At 39.1% G+C, this 16396-nt stretch overlaps 1 protein-coding gene across 1 annotated transcript; it reads right to left on the bottom strand.

Annotated features, from left to right (window-relative positions):
- Nucleotides 1-1105: 1105 nt before the first annotated feature.
- On the bottom strand, nucleotides 1106-2341 carry LOC126593337 (polyubiquitin 3). The gene has a single exon (XM_050259378.1). The coding sequence runs from the start codon at nucleotides 2210-2212 to the stop codon at nucleotides 1292-1294; it is 921 nt and encodes a 306-aa protein (XP_050115335.1). The 5' UTR covers nucleotides 2213-2341; the 3' UTR covers nucleotides 1106-1291.
- Nucleotides 2342-16396: the final 14055 nt, after the last annotated feature.

The raw sequence follows: 16396 nt of genomic DNA, 5'->3' as shown, positions 1-16396 counted from the left end.
CACTTGACTTAGAGGCATGTTAGCTCAAAGCATTACTACTTAATTCTGTAATTTTTGCATATTCAAGATAAATTGGTATGCATTATAAGCTTCTAATTGGAACAGTATCTGAAAGAAAAAATAGAAATCGAAGTAACAAAACTAACAAACTAGTATTCCGCCTTCTGGGATGGTGCAGAAACTAAGAATACATAACTCAACAATTGTTACTACTTCAACATCACTCTAGATCTTGTTCCTTGACGTATACGACAATAAACTAAACTTAGCAAATAGAGAATAACTAGAAACACACAAGATTTGTACTAGTTCGGCATATCTTTTGCCTACATCCAGTTGTGATTTCTCTTGGTCGAGAAATCACAGCTTCTTTAACGGTATTTTATAAAACCCTTGAGCTATTCTCTCTTTTCTCTCTAGGCTGTCTCTCTGTTTTCTGCTTGCTTTTCAGCTCCTTGCTCTCTGCTTTTACAATTCCTAATCTAATTGTACAGGAAAACTTATTCTTTCCTAATCATTGTAGGACAAGAATATGTGCAACCTTTAGCTTTCCTAATACAATCCTAAACAAAATAAGACTAACAAATGACGAGCCAGATCCTAACAACAATAACCCCAGATTGATGAACCCAAAATAAAATTTCAGCACACAATAAGGAATGTTCTGCATATTCGAAAGCTTAGCATAGAAACCAAGGGGCCAGCGCAACATAACCTACACTCCAACGTATCTCATCAATAGACAGCATAGTACTATCAAACAACCAGCCAAATGTATGCATTGATATTTTACTCCATACCTAGTTTGAATTCTCTAAACCTAGTTTGAATATTTTAGATACTATCCATCCCTTGTTGCTGCTTCTTAAGCCACAACAGATGCACACTCATTCATTATTGGTATAATAATCCCTTTTCTTAAAAACATTTTCTTTCAGGTAAGAACGAGCAATTCACACACATCGAATAACATTATTGGTATAATTGAATTATATTACAACACCATCCTAAGAAGTTGAATGAAGGCATTACCAAACAGAAATACCAAATATGCATCCGCAGCTACAACAACAACAAAATTTCAAAGAAAGGGAAACCGATGGTGTTTATAAAACTAGAAATTATTTATTGATACCAAATTGAGTTTTGATGATTAAAAGTAAAGATAGAACAACCCATTCACCATCCCAAAGAACAAAACACGGTGGCAGACTGGCCACTCAACACAATTACACCACCATCAGAACCAACATATCAAAACAAAACAAACTGAAACTAACTAACAAACTTTCTAGAAATCACCGCCACGGAGACGAAGAACGAGATGGAGGGTAGACTCTTTCTGAATGTTGTAATCCGCAAGGGTACGACCATCCTCTAGCTGTTTCCCAGCGAAGATCAACCTCTGCTGGTCAGGTGGGATCCCCTCCTTGTCCTGAATCTTAGCTTTGACATTGTCAATAGTGTCAGAGCTCTCAACCTCGAGAGTGATCGTCTTCCCTGTCAGTGTCTTCACAAAAATCTGCATACCACCCCTCAATCGAAGAACCAAGTGCAAAGTTGACTCCTTTTGGATGTTGTAATCCGCGAGAGTCCTGCCATCCTCCAATTGCTTACCAGCAAAAATTAATCTCTGCTGGTCTGGGGGGATTCCCTCCTTATCTTGGATCTTTGCCTTGACGTTATCGATCGTATCAGAACTTTCGACCTCCAGAGTAATTGTCTTCCCCGTCAGGGTTTTGACAAAGATCTGCATACCACCTCTCAATCGAAGAACCAAGTGCAAAGTCGACTCCTTCTGGATGTTGTAGTCGGCTAGGGTGCGACCGTCCTCCAATTGCTTGCCGGCGAAGATAAGCCTCTGCTGGTCCGGAGGAATCCCCTCCTTATCTTGGATCTTGGCCTTGACATTGTCGATCGTATCGGAGCTCTCGACCTCCAAAGTTATCGTCTTCCCGGTTAGGGTTTTGACGAAGATCTGCATACCTCCCCGGAGACGGAGGACCAGATGGAGAGTCGATTCCTTCTGGATATTGTAATCGGCAAGGGTCCGGCCATCCTCGAGCTGCTTTCCGGCGAAGATAAGCCGCTGCTGATCGGGAGGGATGCCCTCCTTGTCCTGGATTTTAGCCTTGACGTTATCGATCGTGTCGGAACTCTCGACCTCGAGAGTGATGGTCTTACCGGTTAGGGTTTTCACGAAGATCTGCATGATTTCAGAAAACGGGAGATGAAATTCGAAAGCGGTTTGAAATTAGGGATTTGAAAAATTGAGGAGATTTAGGATCGATGAGAAATTGTTGAACGAATTGTGACTTGTGGGGAAGAGAGGAGGGGGAGAGGGGTTTATATAGGGAAAGAGAAGCCGAGGATTGTTGTGCGGCCAACAAGAGTCGGTGAAACGAAATGTCTGGAAGCTTCCAGCTGGCCCACTTTTTCTGGTGAGGAGAAATGTCCAGGATTTTCTGAAAATTTTCAATTCTGCGGTGTTCTAACCCTGGGAGATTTTAAAAGTGCAACCAATAAAATTTAAGGAAAACTAATGAAAATGGTTTGAAAACTTTGAGTTTTAATGATAAGGACAAAATAAAGGGTAAAATGAATAGTACCAGGATTGACTTTTTAGTGTAAAAATGTGGTTTTTCGTTAAAGTGAACAGTACCGGGTGCTTTTCGTTAAAGTTCCCTAAAATTTAACGGTTACTTTCTCTTGGATTCGTCAGATTATGTTATATTGTGATACTTTAATGATTAAAAATTAAACAGTTAAGCCACTTAGATCTCGTTTCGCAGTCCGTATAAAGAATTGGATAGGATAAGTAACACAAACTTAGATGTTTGATGCAACTACGTACTAAATAGTACCCGTATTACTTAAATTGGGCCCACATGTTTTATACAGTGTATGGCTGCTTATTTATCCTTCCATTTGTAAGTTAGAAAGCCTAGGTTAAATTCTTGCTAAAGACGAATTTGAATTATATAATTACTAGTCCATTTTGAGGTTTAGCCAATTCTTCCACCCTCTTAGCGTGAAAATATTGTTTTTCAAAAAAATTAAAGGTATCCAATCATGTTATTAATGTCAAGTTTACTTATTGGAGAATTAATACAAGTGTAAAGAAAATTATTTCAATAATATTGCTATTGGGAGTCAAAAATTATCATCTTAAACCTTCACATTAGGGAAAAAAAAAAGAGTGATTAATATATTGAACTCATGAATGTGATGTCAACATATTGAACTCACACTAGTGTAATACGTATTAAACTCGAGTTTCTTGATTGCTAAATACATGTATCACTCACTTAAACTTTTGTGGATGGCCTTACTCTTATACAATTTTTTTTTTCATAAATTTGAAACGCAAAATGACACTTTAAGAGCCTCAGTAACAACTTTTATAATCATTACCATAACATAAAAATAAAAGACTTATTTACAACAATGCTTCTAAAATTCAATATTGATCTCATTTAATCTCATAAAACTCAATTTTTTTCACTTAGCCTACTAAAACTCAACAATATGTCTACCCCCTTCCAATTTTGTTAAATAATCCGCCATGATGTGAGAAAGAGAGAAAAAAAAATGAAATTGTTGCAGTCCTATTTAGAATTAGGGGTGGTTCGGTATGGGATCCCATACCGAAACCCTTGTCCCGATTCCCATACCAAAATTTTCGGGAATCCCAATTTCAATACCGATCCCAAACCAAATTTTCTGGAATCCCGAAATAGTTTCGGGATTTCGGGACAAAATCGGGAATCCCAAAATAATTTTGGGCTTTTGGACAAAAAAAGTTAATATTGGTCCAATTGGACAAAAACCTAATATTGGGCCTTGCCCACTGAATGTAACAACCCCCATATGGGCTTAACTTGATTCAACCAAATAAAAAAAATATTGGGATAATTGATGTTGGCCTGAGTCTGCCAATCTGTGTTGTTATACCCTAAGGTTGGTCACAAAGTATGAAAATGTAGGGTTCACAAAGTTTTGGGTAACATCAATCTGTGTTGTTAGGACAAAAACCTATGAAAATGTAATTTACCCTATTCAAAAGCAATCTGCCAATTGCCAATCTGTGCACAATTGCATATGCCTATTCAAGTTCTACTACACATACATGCGATAAAAATAAATTAAGTACCAAATCCAAAAGAAAAAATATTAGTTACAAGCCAAGGTTTTAAAATAAATAAAGTAACAAACCCAAAAGCAAAAAAATTAGTTACAATCCAAAGTTTTAATAATTAAGTTACAAACCAAAAGCAAAAAAACAAAGTTTCAAGTTTATGAAGATTGTTGACCTCTTCGGCCCTTTCTTGTTGGCACTTGTAATTTTCCCCTTGATGTTGATGGTTGAGTCCTTCCCCTTACAATGGGTGGTCGTGGTCGTGGAGGTAGTGATTGATTTTGACGTTGTTGAACTTGTACTTGAGGTGGTCGAGGAGGTGGAGGTGGCATTTCATTTTCTTGTGTTGTATTCTCCTCACCTCCCAAATTAGCCATGTCTAAAACAATAAACCAAAAATCATTTACATTGAATTATAGTCTAATAGATAATAAATACTAAGAATAAGATTCAAGAACAGATAGAAGACCGTATGATAATTTACTGACTCCATTCTATTTACATCCCAAATACACATTGAACCAAATAACTGTTGGACACTATTGTCTCATATCGCTAGCTACTGAATAGTAAGGGCTAATGTCAACTAGGGTCAGGGCCGTAACCCTTGATTCGTTACTGACTGGCATGCTGTCTCTAACACACTTGCTTAAGTTTTGATTGAGCCGAATTCACCAAACCAAGTGGGTCAAAGTAAAATCTCAATGCCTATAGTAAGTTCAAAGTTTACTTCTTTCCCAAATACTCTTCGGATTGGCTATTGATGTTTTTAACCATTTACCCAATTGAAATTAGAAATTATACATCTAGTAAAAGCAATAACAGCTATAACATCAACAACCAAAAGTAAGAAAATTTGTCAAAGAATGGAAATAGTACAAAGAAGTAAGCATCTTATTTGTCAATTAGCTAACTAACAGTTAATTATGTGATTAGGCTATAATGGATCAGTAAAGCTGATCATCTAAAACATTTTGACTGAACTAAACTAACAAAATCGTTAGCAGTTAAAACTTTAAACCATTTGAAAACTTCAAAGCAGAATCTACCAACAAAAAAAGACTCTACAACTGACTATCTGTTTACTAATCTCATGACAAAATTCATCATAACTCACTCATTCATCTCACATAAGTTTCTCCTTCTATTTCAGCATCCCTTGGGAACGCAAAATATACACACACACACACTGACACACTAGACACACACACACACACACACACACACACACACACACACACACACACACACACACACACACACACACACACTAATTTGTTGGTCTTAACCCTGCATCAATCATAGAAGCAAAAACACTTATTACATATGTAATTGGTATTTTTTTCTACCTAATTCGAAAAATTCTTTCAGAGAATATGCAATCATTTCATATTACAGAGGATTGTTCATATTACAGAGAGAATACATACTATCATTTCAAATGACGAATATATACTAACATGCAAATGACGAATATATACTATCATTTCAAAGACGATCCCAAATGAAGAGACAAAATCGCAAAAGAAAAGAGAGAGAGCGAGAGGTGTGTGTGTGACGGTAAGATAGAGAGATTTCAGAAAACTAAATTAATTACCTAATTTGGGGTGAGAGTGAGACTCAGACTCGGTGTGGTGGTGAGACCGTGAGAGAGATCCCCAGTTATGTGACCTGACCTGTCCGTGAAAGACAATCGCCCTAGAGAGAGAGAGATCGCGAGAGAGAGCGATGGTTGTGTGGTGAAGGAAGGCTGGAGAGTCAGAGACGAGAGTATGGTGTGGTGGTGGGCCGATGGTTGGTCGGAATTCGATAGTATGGTGAGGGACGACGTTGGTAAGGGCCGGAGGCTCAGAGCTGCGCTTCGAAACAAATGAACGGAGGAACTACAAAAGTGAAATGTGATCTGACCTAAAAACAAATCAACGGCACAGATTAAATCCAAAATAATCAACGGTTGAAATAATTCTCTTATAATTAAAAAATTATATATATATATATATTTTTTTTTTTTCGGTTCGGTATGGGAATACCGAAAAAATGAAATGCAATACCGAAACTTTCGGTTTGGTTTGGGATTTTTGGGATTTTTTTCCAGCCCTATTTAGAATAGGAATGTGATTGTGTAAATCCTAGGAAATATGGGAATGTATCTTATATTCCTATTAGGATTAGATTACCTATTAAATGTTGTAATCCTAAAGGGAAAGGTTTTACCCTTCCTACTACTATAAATAAAGGCACAATGGGGTGAGATAACACACACCCACAATTACACATCTCTCTATTCTTCTCTCTATTGCCGCACCCCCTCTCTCTCTAAGGCCTCCATAATTGTTCAGTAAATTATGCCTACAACACGTTATCAGCACGCTCTTGACGCTACGCTAACAAGAGAGTTTGATCTTCAATTTGGGGAGTATTACGTTTTAATCATTCTTTTCATGATTAATTTATTATTTTATTAAATTTATCTACATGCTATTGATTCAATTTAATTTTTCTGTGTTGAACGTAATACAACGCATTGGAGAATTCTGGCTTTCAAGAAGGATCTTCTACAAATTCAAAGGCTTTTGTTGTTTTCTGCTACTCATGTACGCTTAAAATAAAGGAAGATATTTGAAACGACCCATGAAGCATGAAAACATTCCCCACGATGCATGAACCCCCTACATTTATATTTACCTTCCGATATATATTGTATATGTTCATATATTGGTTAATATATATATTTGTTTCATACATTACGCAATAATTGCTATGTGGAATTTGTGAGTCAAAGTATTCAATTAAATTAGAAGCATGTTTCGAGTTTTCCTAAACCCTAAAGGATTTGAAAAAAAAAAAATAGGGGAATCAGGACATGGTGCGGCACACCACCGCTCCATCATTGTGCAAATAATCACCAGGCCTAGGCCTAGATTTTACCTCGGTAGGGCCTGCAGCCCTGAGCCTATGCACACTGGCCTTGGCCCGCAGCCATCCAACCTGCCCAATTGTCTGGGCTGTCCTCCCATACACACGTTGCAACCTTTTTTGTTGCTGGGTTTTGTTGCTCTTGCCCGCATACATATAGCCAGCATATGCTGGGTTTGTCACTGCGCCACCCATACCCAAGCTCGTGACCTGCAGTCACTATGGGGCTGCTTTCACGCAACCAGCCTTCGCTGGGATCCCCTTGACAACCCACAGGCCAGCTTGCCTAGACTTGTCCTTGCACTCCCTTGTGGCCCAAAACACGACCTAGCTGCTGCTAGGGTCTCCCATTCCTCACCCGTGGCCTGCAGCCACCACCAAAGGAACATTTGGGCCTCGCCTTATGCTTAAGGCACCCAACCCGTGCCTCTTAACCCCCGGCATTAAGCCTAATTATTTTTGGGGTTCTATTTTCGATCCAATAATATTATTTTAATATTATTTTGCTTTTACGGTCGACCTCGAATGGTCCCGATCTATTGATTTAATTAAAAGTGACCTGCAGTCCATTAATCTGATAATGAATCCAAAATTATTGACCTGAAGATCACTTTTGGACATTAACGATTCAATAATTTATTTCTCTTCTTTGAACCGTCACATACTTTCGTAGTAACGAATCTCTTACACTTGAGTTCCCGAAGACAACTCAAATCCACTACACTAAGTTAGTATATTGCATTCTGAGTTTCTTGCAGGAACCTCTCTTTTATGAACTAAACGTTCATAAACTAAATTGAACCTGTAGTTTCAAATTTAGTGCCTTTGAAACCCGAAGATTTCATAAAACAATACACCCATGAAAACCCGACGTTTTTCATGAAAACCATGTCTTAGAACTCGAATGTTCTAACTTTGATGCTTATGAATAATTCATTCCCATAGCACCAATCACAATCTTGTTCCCTCAAATTCAGTAGATTGTCGAACCGTCACAAGTTTGATTTTCCTGATTTGGACGTTTTCTAATAGAAACCACTTTAGGTGGGGTACACGACGTGAATCTCCACTTGACTATCAAGAAGCTGAGAAACAATTGATGCCAACAATGGCAAGGAAGAGTTGAATAAGCCTTCGCCATAATCTTCATTCGAAGACTTATGCTCAAAGCATTACAAATGGAAATACTCCCCGAACGAGGATTCCATGGCTCTTTGGCTCGCTTCTATAGACCGTCTAACCATGAAAGAAATTGCCCACATCAAACCATGATTACGTCCATGAATGAGTACAATTCTGAATTTTATAAATCCGATCGAATCTTGACTGGAGAATACTTTTCTTGTCATTCCATGTTTTTAACTCGTTCCTGAAGCAGCAGTGTAGAAAGTGGAAATTTACCAAATTCTCAGATCTAATTACTACCACAAACGTGAAAGAAAGGTATGGACCCAGTTCGGCTGGAGTCTACCGAATGACTCGACCCAGTTCGGTCAAAACCTAACCAAATGGTGATGCACTGCTTCGGCAAGGATACACTGAATGACATACTCTTTCACAATACAATTTCGAGTTTGTGTTCACAAACATATAGTATAATAAGAACCTGCCAAGGTGTGGCATCATGCCCGAAGCATGATCCTTGGTACATAAGACCTAAAACTTCAAGGATAAGGGATAATATTCTCGAACCTCAACCTTGCAAGAATCTACTCCCGTCTTGATGGAATAGATCATTGGTTATGCACCTGTTCGTGCCCCTACCAATGTTGTTGAGGAGTACCATTCTAGTAGTCAATATGTGAGATTGATTTTGCTCCACCGAACATTGTTGGCAGAGCAAAATTTCGACATGGATGGCCTTATTGGTCGAATCCCCTTAGTAAATTTACTTTGTGAACATTTTTCCATGTTCTTGGATTCAAGTTTGGTGTATGTTTTACTTATGGATAATCTTATTGATATTGTCCTCGAATATAAGTTAATTGAATCATGTTTCTTAATACATGTGACCGATTCAATTAAACACGTGATTAGGTAGGAATGTGGGAAAGTTAGTTGTCTGGATGAATGCGTACTACGCACACTAACTTTACACCTAAATCACATCTCTAACAACAACTTCAGGTCTATCCAACCTGATTAAGAGCATTGGCACGCTCCTCGTTGTATAAATGATACTGAATTATCATTTAAAGGACCTTAAATTCTTCCTGATGTTGAGTTTTTAAGGATATTCGAGATGACAATGATCATAAATGAAATCACTGAAGAAAATAGAGTGAAATATCTTTGCACCACCTCCAAAAATGAGCCTGAAGCTTTGATTTGGGGCCAATGGGTTGTCTCCCGACTGGGAATACACCACATGTGGCAGGCCTATAGCTTGGTGATTGAGCAGTTTACTTGCTTTGGCACGACCTTTTGGGATACTTAGGTCGAACAATGATGCTACAACGCATCTCCTTATCTGAAGTAAGGATTTTGTGCCTACAAGCATACTTTGCCAATCCTGCTCATTAGGGAAATTGATTTTCTATATCATTTCTTGTAAAGATACGACACGACTCCATTTTCGCAGTGGATTCAAGGGAATATATGTGAACTAATCCAACCAAAATGCGGACCATATAAATATTTATGGTTTTTGGTTGATGAATTGACAAACTGGTCACATGTTTTTCCACACACATTACTGCTAAACCTCTTGGCCGATTAAGGGTTCACCACCCTACTTATCCCTTAAGGTCTGGAAGACTGGATAATGCTAGAGAGTTTATATCGACGGTTTTTTATAAAGTATTGCATGTCATTTTGGGTTTTTAATTGAACATCGCATTCCCATGTTCACCCCAAATAGCCTAGCCTAGCGATCATAAAGCGCAATTTAAATGATCGCTCGAATTTTGGTAAATGTACCAAGTTTTCGGTCTTTGCCTAGGGCTATGCAATCTTGCACGCAGCTATGTTAGTCTGCCTTGAGGCCCATTGCCACCCAACCTATATGACGTTACAGTTGGTTACTGGGTACGAACCTGACGACTTTGGGTGCGCATTCCATGTGCCAAGTTGCGCCGCCGCAACGTACCACCATGGGTCCTCAAAGAAGGATGTGTATCTTTTGTCGATCATGATTCTCCTTCACACTAGCTCTCTTCGAGCCCTTGCACACGATCTCTTTACCGCTTATTTGCGGGTTGTCACTTTAATAAGACAGTCTTCCCACCGTTAGGGGGAGATAAGAACGTCAACATTCCTGTAGAACGGCGTGAATTTGCATGGATGTTGCTCACTATGTCTCATCTCGATCCTCATACCACACAAGTGTGATAAGCAAGTGCAACGAATTCTAGATTTCAGAATGTTGCTCCAGACGCATTCCTCTGATCTAGCTAAAGTGACGAGATCATATACCAGCTGCAAACATGCCTGCAAGGATAGACGTACTTAACGGACGTCGAGTCAATATCCCTGGAGGGTGTGCCGCCCATGTTAGATGGTTTGGACGCCCTTGTTGGACGGTCTGGTACACCGGCGGATAGCCAATCAATATGTCTTGGCCTAGAACACAACATATCATTCGATTCGTAGGATTCACTTTCCTGGAAGAGGAAAACACGGCACAACAATGAATCTAAACTCGATCGCTGTCTCAAATCATTTCCATCTCATGAGATTAATCCGGATTACTCCCGAGACTTGAAGTTCTTGGTCCAGTATACTAGTTTGGATGAGAAAATGGAATTGAAATGAGATTATCATCGATAATGTTTTCACTTATATGGTAGCTACCGACATAAATGAAAAGCTACGATATCGAACCGTGTTCCGTTAATTAAGTGAACTGATTGGACAACTAAAGTTACAATCCAGGTCAAATTCCTTACCAAAGTGTGTATTGGACCTGTCGTTCCTACATTGCCCAAGGTAATCCTCTTGAGTTACAAGTGGGAAAGGAAACGTTATGAGATGAATGAAATAGTGCAATATGATGCACGCCTTATAGCGCAAGGTTTCTCTCAAAACGTCCTGTGATTGATAGCAGCATTATGAAATATGGTTAGTATTTCTCCATGGGGATATAAATACGAAGATTTACGTGTAAGTTCTCGAAGAATTACATGGACTCGTTTTGAGGCGTTCACTTATGGATTGAAAAATCCGACGGATGTGGTATACCCGTCTAAGTGATTATTTGATCAGTCAAGGATATGAATTATGCCCTTGCGTGTTAAACTATGAAGTCTTATTCCAAATTGCTAGAGTTACAGTTTATGTCGTTAACACAAATCTCACTAAGACTCTGGAAAAGCTTGAGAAAACTGCCTCGCACCTGAAGATGGAATTTAAGATGAAGGATCTTGGGAAAACTCACTTATGCCTTGACCTGAAGTTAAAGCATTGTTCTGACGGTATTTTGGTCTACCAGTTAAACTACACCCCGAATGTGTCACCTTTGAATATACCTTTGATCGTCCACACGTTATATGCAAATGAGACCCTTGAAGAGGTTATGGAATCTGAAATTCCATATCTAAAAGTTTAACTTTGCGCTTCGTTGTACTTAGCTCATTGTATTTAGACATGACATCTCCTTCGCTGTTGATCTTGGTAAAGATGCAGCACCGCGCCTACACGCAACCACTAAATTAGTATTAAAGACGTACCCTGAAGGTATTACGTGGGAAAATCCTAACGCATCTTGAGCGGATCTAACCCCCTTGATCCTCGAAATGATGCTTGCCTTGTTTGTTATGCTGACGCTGGTTACTTATCAAACACGCACAAGGCAAAATCCCCGAATGGTAATGTCTTTACCGTTAGGGATATCGCAATATCTTGAAGGTCCACGATATGACCCAAGTTGCGAAATCTTCGAATCGTTCCAAGACTCACCTTACTTCACTATGCCACAAGTGAGACATGGTTAGGAGTTCTTGTTGAGCATATTCGAAGTACTTGCTATATTTTCATCCATCATTGAGTCCCAACGACGATCCATGAAGATTATGCCACATGTATCAACCCAACCAAGCCATGATACATTAACGAAGTCAACACCAAGACATATTGTGTCTACATCTACATCAGCAAAGCATCAGGAGATTGAAGTCATGCAAACCGATCCCAGACAACCTTGCCGACCTCTACATGATGTCACTGCCGAAGTCAACCTTCCAGAAGCTTGTCCGAGGAATTGGTATGCCTAACTACTCATATGCAATGCTTGTAGTTCTCATTTGGAAGTTATGTCAAACTCAGGGGGAGTATCAATAAGTATACTCACTTGATCTTAATGTACTCTTTTTCCCTACGATTAGGAGCATTTTTCCCACTGGGTTTTTGCTACCTAACTAGGTTTTAACGAGGCACCCATCCTGGGCTGATCATACCCTTGAGAGCTCTTCTACTTGCATCCAAAAGACGTATAGTTTTGACTTAATGCAACTTCTCACTTTTCTCCTTAGACTATGGGTTTTTCTCCCATCTTGGGTTTTACCATAGCGAGGCTTTGTGAGTTTTACTTTTTATGCATTCTTCCTTTGATTTGAGACTCGCATTTGCCCATTGTGCCGACGACTTCATCAACTGTACTTACTTCATCAATGAAGACTTGATGCGCCATTTACTTGAGTATTTACACACTCAAGGGGGAGTGTTGCAGTCCTATTTAGAATAGAAATGTGATTGTGTAAATCCTAGGAAATATGGGAATGTATCTTATATTCCTATTAGGATTAGATTACCTATTAAATGTTGTAATCCTAAAGGGAAAGGTTTTACCCTTCCTACTACTATAAATAAAGGCACAATGGGGTGAGATAACACACACCCACAATTACACATCTCTCTATTCTTCTCTCTATTGCCGCACCCCCTCTCTCTCTAAGGCCTCCATAATTGTTCAGTAAATTATGCCTACAACAGAAATAAATTAATTAGAAAATTATGAGAGAGAGAGAGAGAGAGCTATTTATAGTCAATCTCACTACCATCCAAAAGGATCTTCTCCGATCATTTTGTTAAATAATCCGCCATGAAGTGAGAAAGAGAGAAAAAAAATGAAATGAATTAATTAGAAAATTATGAGAGAGAGAGAGAGAGAGAGAGAGAGAGAGAGAGAGAGAGAGAGAGAGAAAGCTATTTATAGTCAAGCTCACTAACAGCCAAAAGGATCTTCTCCGATCATTTTAGTGAGGATTTTGAAGATTTGTAAATCGTGTCCGTTCATTGTATATCGTGCAATCAGTTTTTGTTAAGTACTATTTGTATTTAATTTTAAATAAAAATATTTAAAATAATTTCTGACCGCACGATATACGATAAACGGATATGATTCACGGATCTTCGGAATCCTCACAAATAGGATACGATGAGGATCCGAATTCCACTAACAGCACATAGATGTCTTACTTGTTATGAGGGATTATGTGATGTGCTGAGTACACGGTCAGTATATCAAGCTTCATAATATAAATGATTGAATATTAGAAATTTTAACTACTTGTATTACGATATTTTGCTTCAAAATTTTCTCCTTACTAAGTGTTCTCTAACAGGATTGCTGACGTGAAATTTAGACTCAAATCATTTAGGACAGCTGTCACTAGAGCTACTAGTTTGCAGATGTGAACAAAAATAAAAAACTAAAATGAAAACTTTTTCTCCAAAACGAAGAACAGAAATTAAAAGAAAAAGTGTAAAAGAAAATCCACCATTATAATCTCCCTCCCCCATCATGCGAATTTTGATTGTATATAGCCAAAATTTCTTTTTCAAATTCTTAGACGTCAGTTTTCTTGCACAAAATCTTTAGCAAACCCTAAGTTTGCCTTGCACAATTATAACAACAACAACAACAACAAAGCCTTTTCCTACTAAATGGGGTCGGCTATGTGAATCCTAGAACGCCATTGCGCTCGATTTTGTGTCATGTCCTCTGTTAGATCCAAGTACTCTAAGTCTTTTCTTAGGGTCTCTTCCAAAGTTTTCCTAGGTCTTCTTATACCCCTTCGACCCTGAACCTCTGTCCCGTAGTCACATCTTCAAACTGGAGTGCCAGTAGGCCTTCTTTGCACATGTCCAACCCACTCATTCCTAATCTTATCCTTTCTCGTGAGCCCACACCTCCAACGAAGCATCCTCATCTCCGCTACACCCATTTTGTGTACGTGTTGATGCTTCACCGCCCAACATTCTGTGCTATATAGCATCGCTGACCTTATTGCCATCCTATAAAATTTTCCCTTGAGCTTCAGTGGCATACGACGGTCACACAACACGCCGGATGCACTCTTCCACTTCATCCATCCTGCTTGTATTCCATATCTTCTGTCTTTGATCGACTTAGGCGAAGACCTTTAGATTCTAACACTTCTCTCCAAAGGTTAAGCTTCGCATTTACCCCTTCCTGAGTTTCATCTATCAACCCTATATCGTCTGCGAAAAGCATACACCAAGGAATAACATCTTGAATATGTCATGTTAACTCATCCATTACCAATGCAAAAAGGTAAAGACTTAAGGATTGTTGATGCACAAAATCAGTGAGGACTTTGGTACAACAGAAAGTATTAAGTTTGTAACCTTCGCTAGATTGCTCCGGTCATTAGTGTGGATAAGTATGTAAAAGGATAGAGACAGGAGAGCAAACACAAGATGTACGTGGTTCACCCAGATTGGCTACGTCCACGGAGTAAAGGAGTTCTCATTAATTGTGAAGGGTTTACACAAGTACATAGGTTCAAGCTCTCCTTTAGTGGCTACAAGTGAATGATTTAGTACAAATGACATTAGAAAATATTTTGGGAGAATGATCTCCTTTTATAGAAGAGAGTTTCTAGCCTTATTCTGACATTGACACGTGTAGTGTTGTGATTGGCTTCCGATGTTGACACGTGTCGTGCTATGATTGGCTTCTGATGTCAACACGTGGCGCTCTGTGATTGGCCTTCTGGTTGAAGGGAAACTCTTATGGGTCCTTGACGGTATAACGTTGACCGGTGCTCGGTAGTTTCGAGATTGGTCAAGTATGGTACAAACAATGCTCCCTTAAGTTCCCAAATGAGGAAAGCTCCTCGGTTGGGGACTTGCAAGATCCAAGCCGCTAAGTAATCATGAAACTTCTAAGTACCGAAGTGTGATATTGTCTTCACTTGCCTTATCTGTCTCATAGGTAGATGTGACATCTTCTCTGGAAGTACTCTTCCTCCGTCCAAGGGTAGTATCTTTAACTGGTGGAGATGCACAAGGTAATGTATCAATTTCACTTGAAGTTTACTTGTAGTTTCATGCTTGGTTAAGCGCGATACAAACCATGTAGTAGGAGTCCCCCAAGTCGCCGAGCTAAGGGATATGCTGAAAGAGGTGACAGACAAGGTAAGCAATTAGAGCTCCAAGCAATCAGTCCTAGATTAGAAGTTTGATTTCGAGTTCCGACTGATTGTTCACATTCTCCTTATCTTGCAGGCAGCATGAAGGATAAAGAGAAGAAAAAGGAGAATAGATGATATGAGATACTTTTGCTTTTGAAGAAGTAACTTTCCACATGCTTATTCTTGAACTGGGCTGGAGGGTTTTCTGGTTTCCTCCAGAGTATAAGGCCGACTGAAGAATTTAAGGGTCAAAACAAGTCCATCAAATCTAGAGTACGTTCGACCCTGCTGATATGAGATACTTTTACTGTTGACAAAGTAATGGAAGTATCAACACGTGTTCTATTACGCTTGTCTCCACATGCTTCCTTGTATCATTCTCACTTGCCCTATCTGTTCCTCAGGCAGATGTGGTATCTTCTCTGGAAGCATAAGATGTTGAAGATGAGTACTCGAGAGCAATGTCAGGTAAGTAATCAGGTAAGGGGTTCCAGGCAGTCAGTTCCTGACTGGAAGCTTGATTCCAAGTGTTGACTGATTGCTCTATTTCTCCTTGTCTTGCAGGTAAGAACAATGCCAAAGGAAAAGACAGGGAAAAAGCATGATATGGGATACTCTTGCTTTTAACCCTGATGATATGAGATATTCTTGCTCTGGTGTAGCTTGTTTGTAGAGGTATTATCGAGGGGAAAGAAAGCTGAGTATTTCGAGAAGCTTCGTTGGGAGTGCCTTCTCATATATGAGGAAGGGTTGAGCATTTTTGCAGGTCTGCCTGTCCGTTGAGAATGGAGGTCGACATATATAGGAGTCTCCCTAATAACAAGTAGTAATGCTATTCCTTTACCCTTCTTGGTCATAGCACTGTAGTGGGAGCTGCCAGCTTCACGTGTTTTAACTCTGTCAGAGCACTTTGAAAAAGTGGTCTGTGGTATTTGGAAAGCTGATGTTGCGTGTGAAGATTACAGAC

The sequence above is a fragment of the Malus sylvestris genome, chromosome 12 (assembly GCF_916048215.2).
Source record: "Malus sylvestris chromosome 12, drMalSylv7.2, whole genome shotgun sequence".
NCBI classification, from domain to species: Eukaryota; Viridiplantae; Streptophyta; class Magnoliopsida; order Rosales; family Rosaceae; genus Malus; species Malus sylvestris.
Note: the sequence above shows the minus strand (reverse complement) of the source record. Positions and strands in the feature narration are given on the sequence as shown.

What these genes read in the sequence shown, in the direction of transcription:
- LOC126593337 (XM_050259378.1), bottom strand. Translation starts at nt 2,212, where the DNA reads ATGCAGATCTTCGTGAAAACCCTAACCGGTAAGACCATCACTCTCGAG.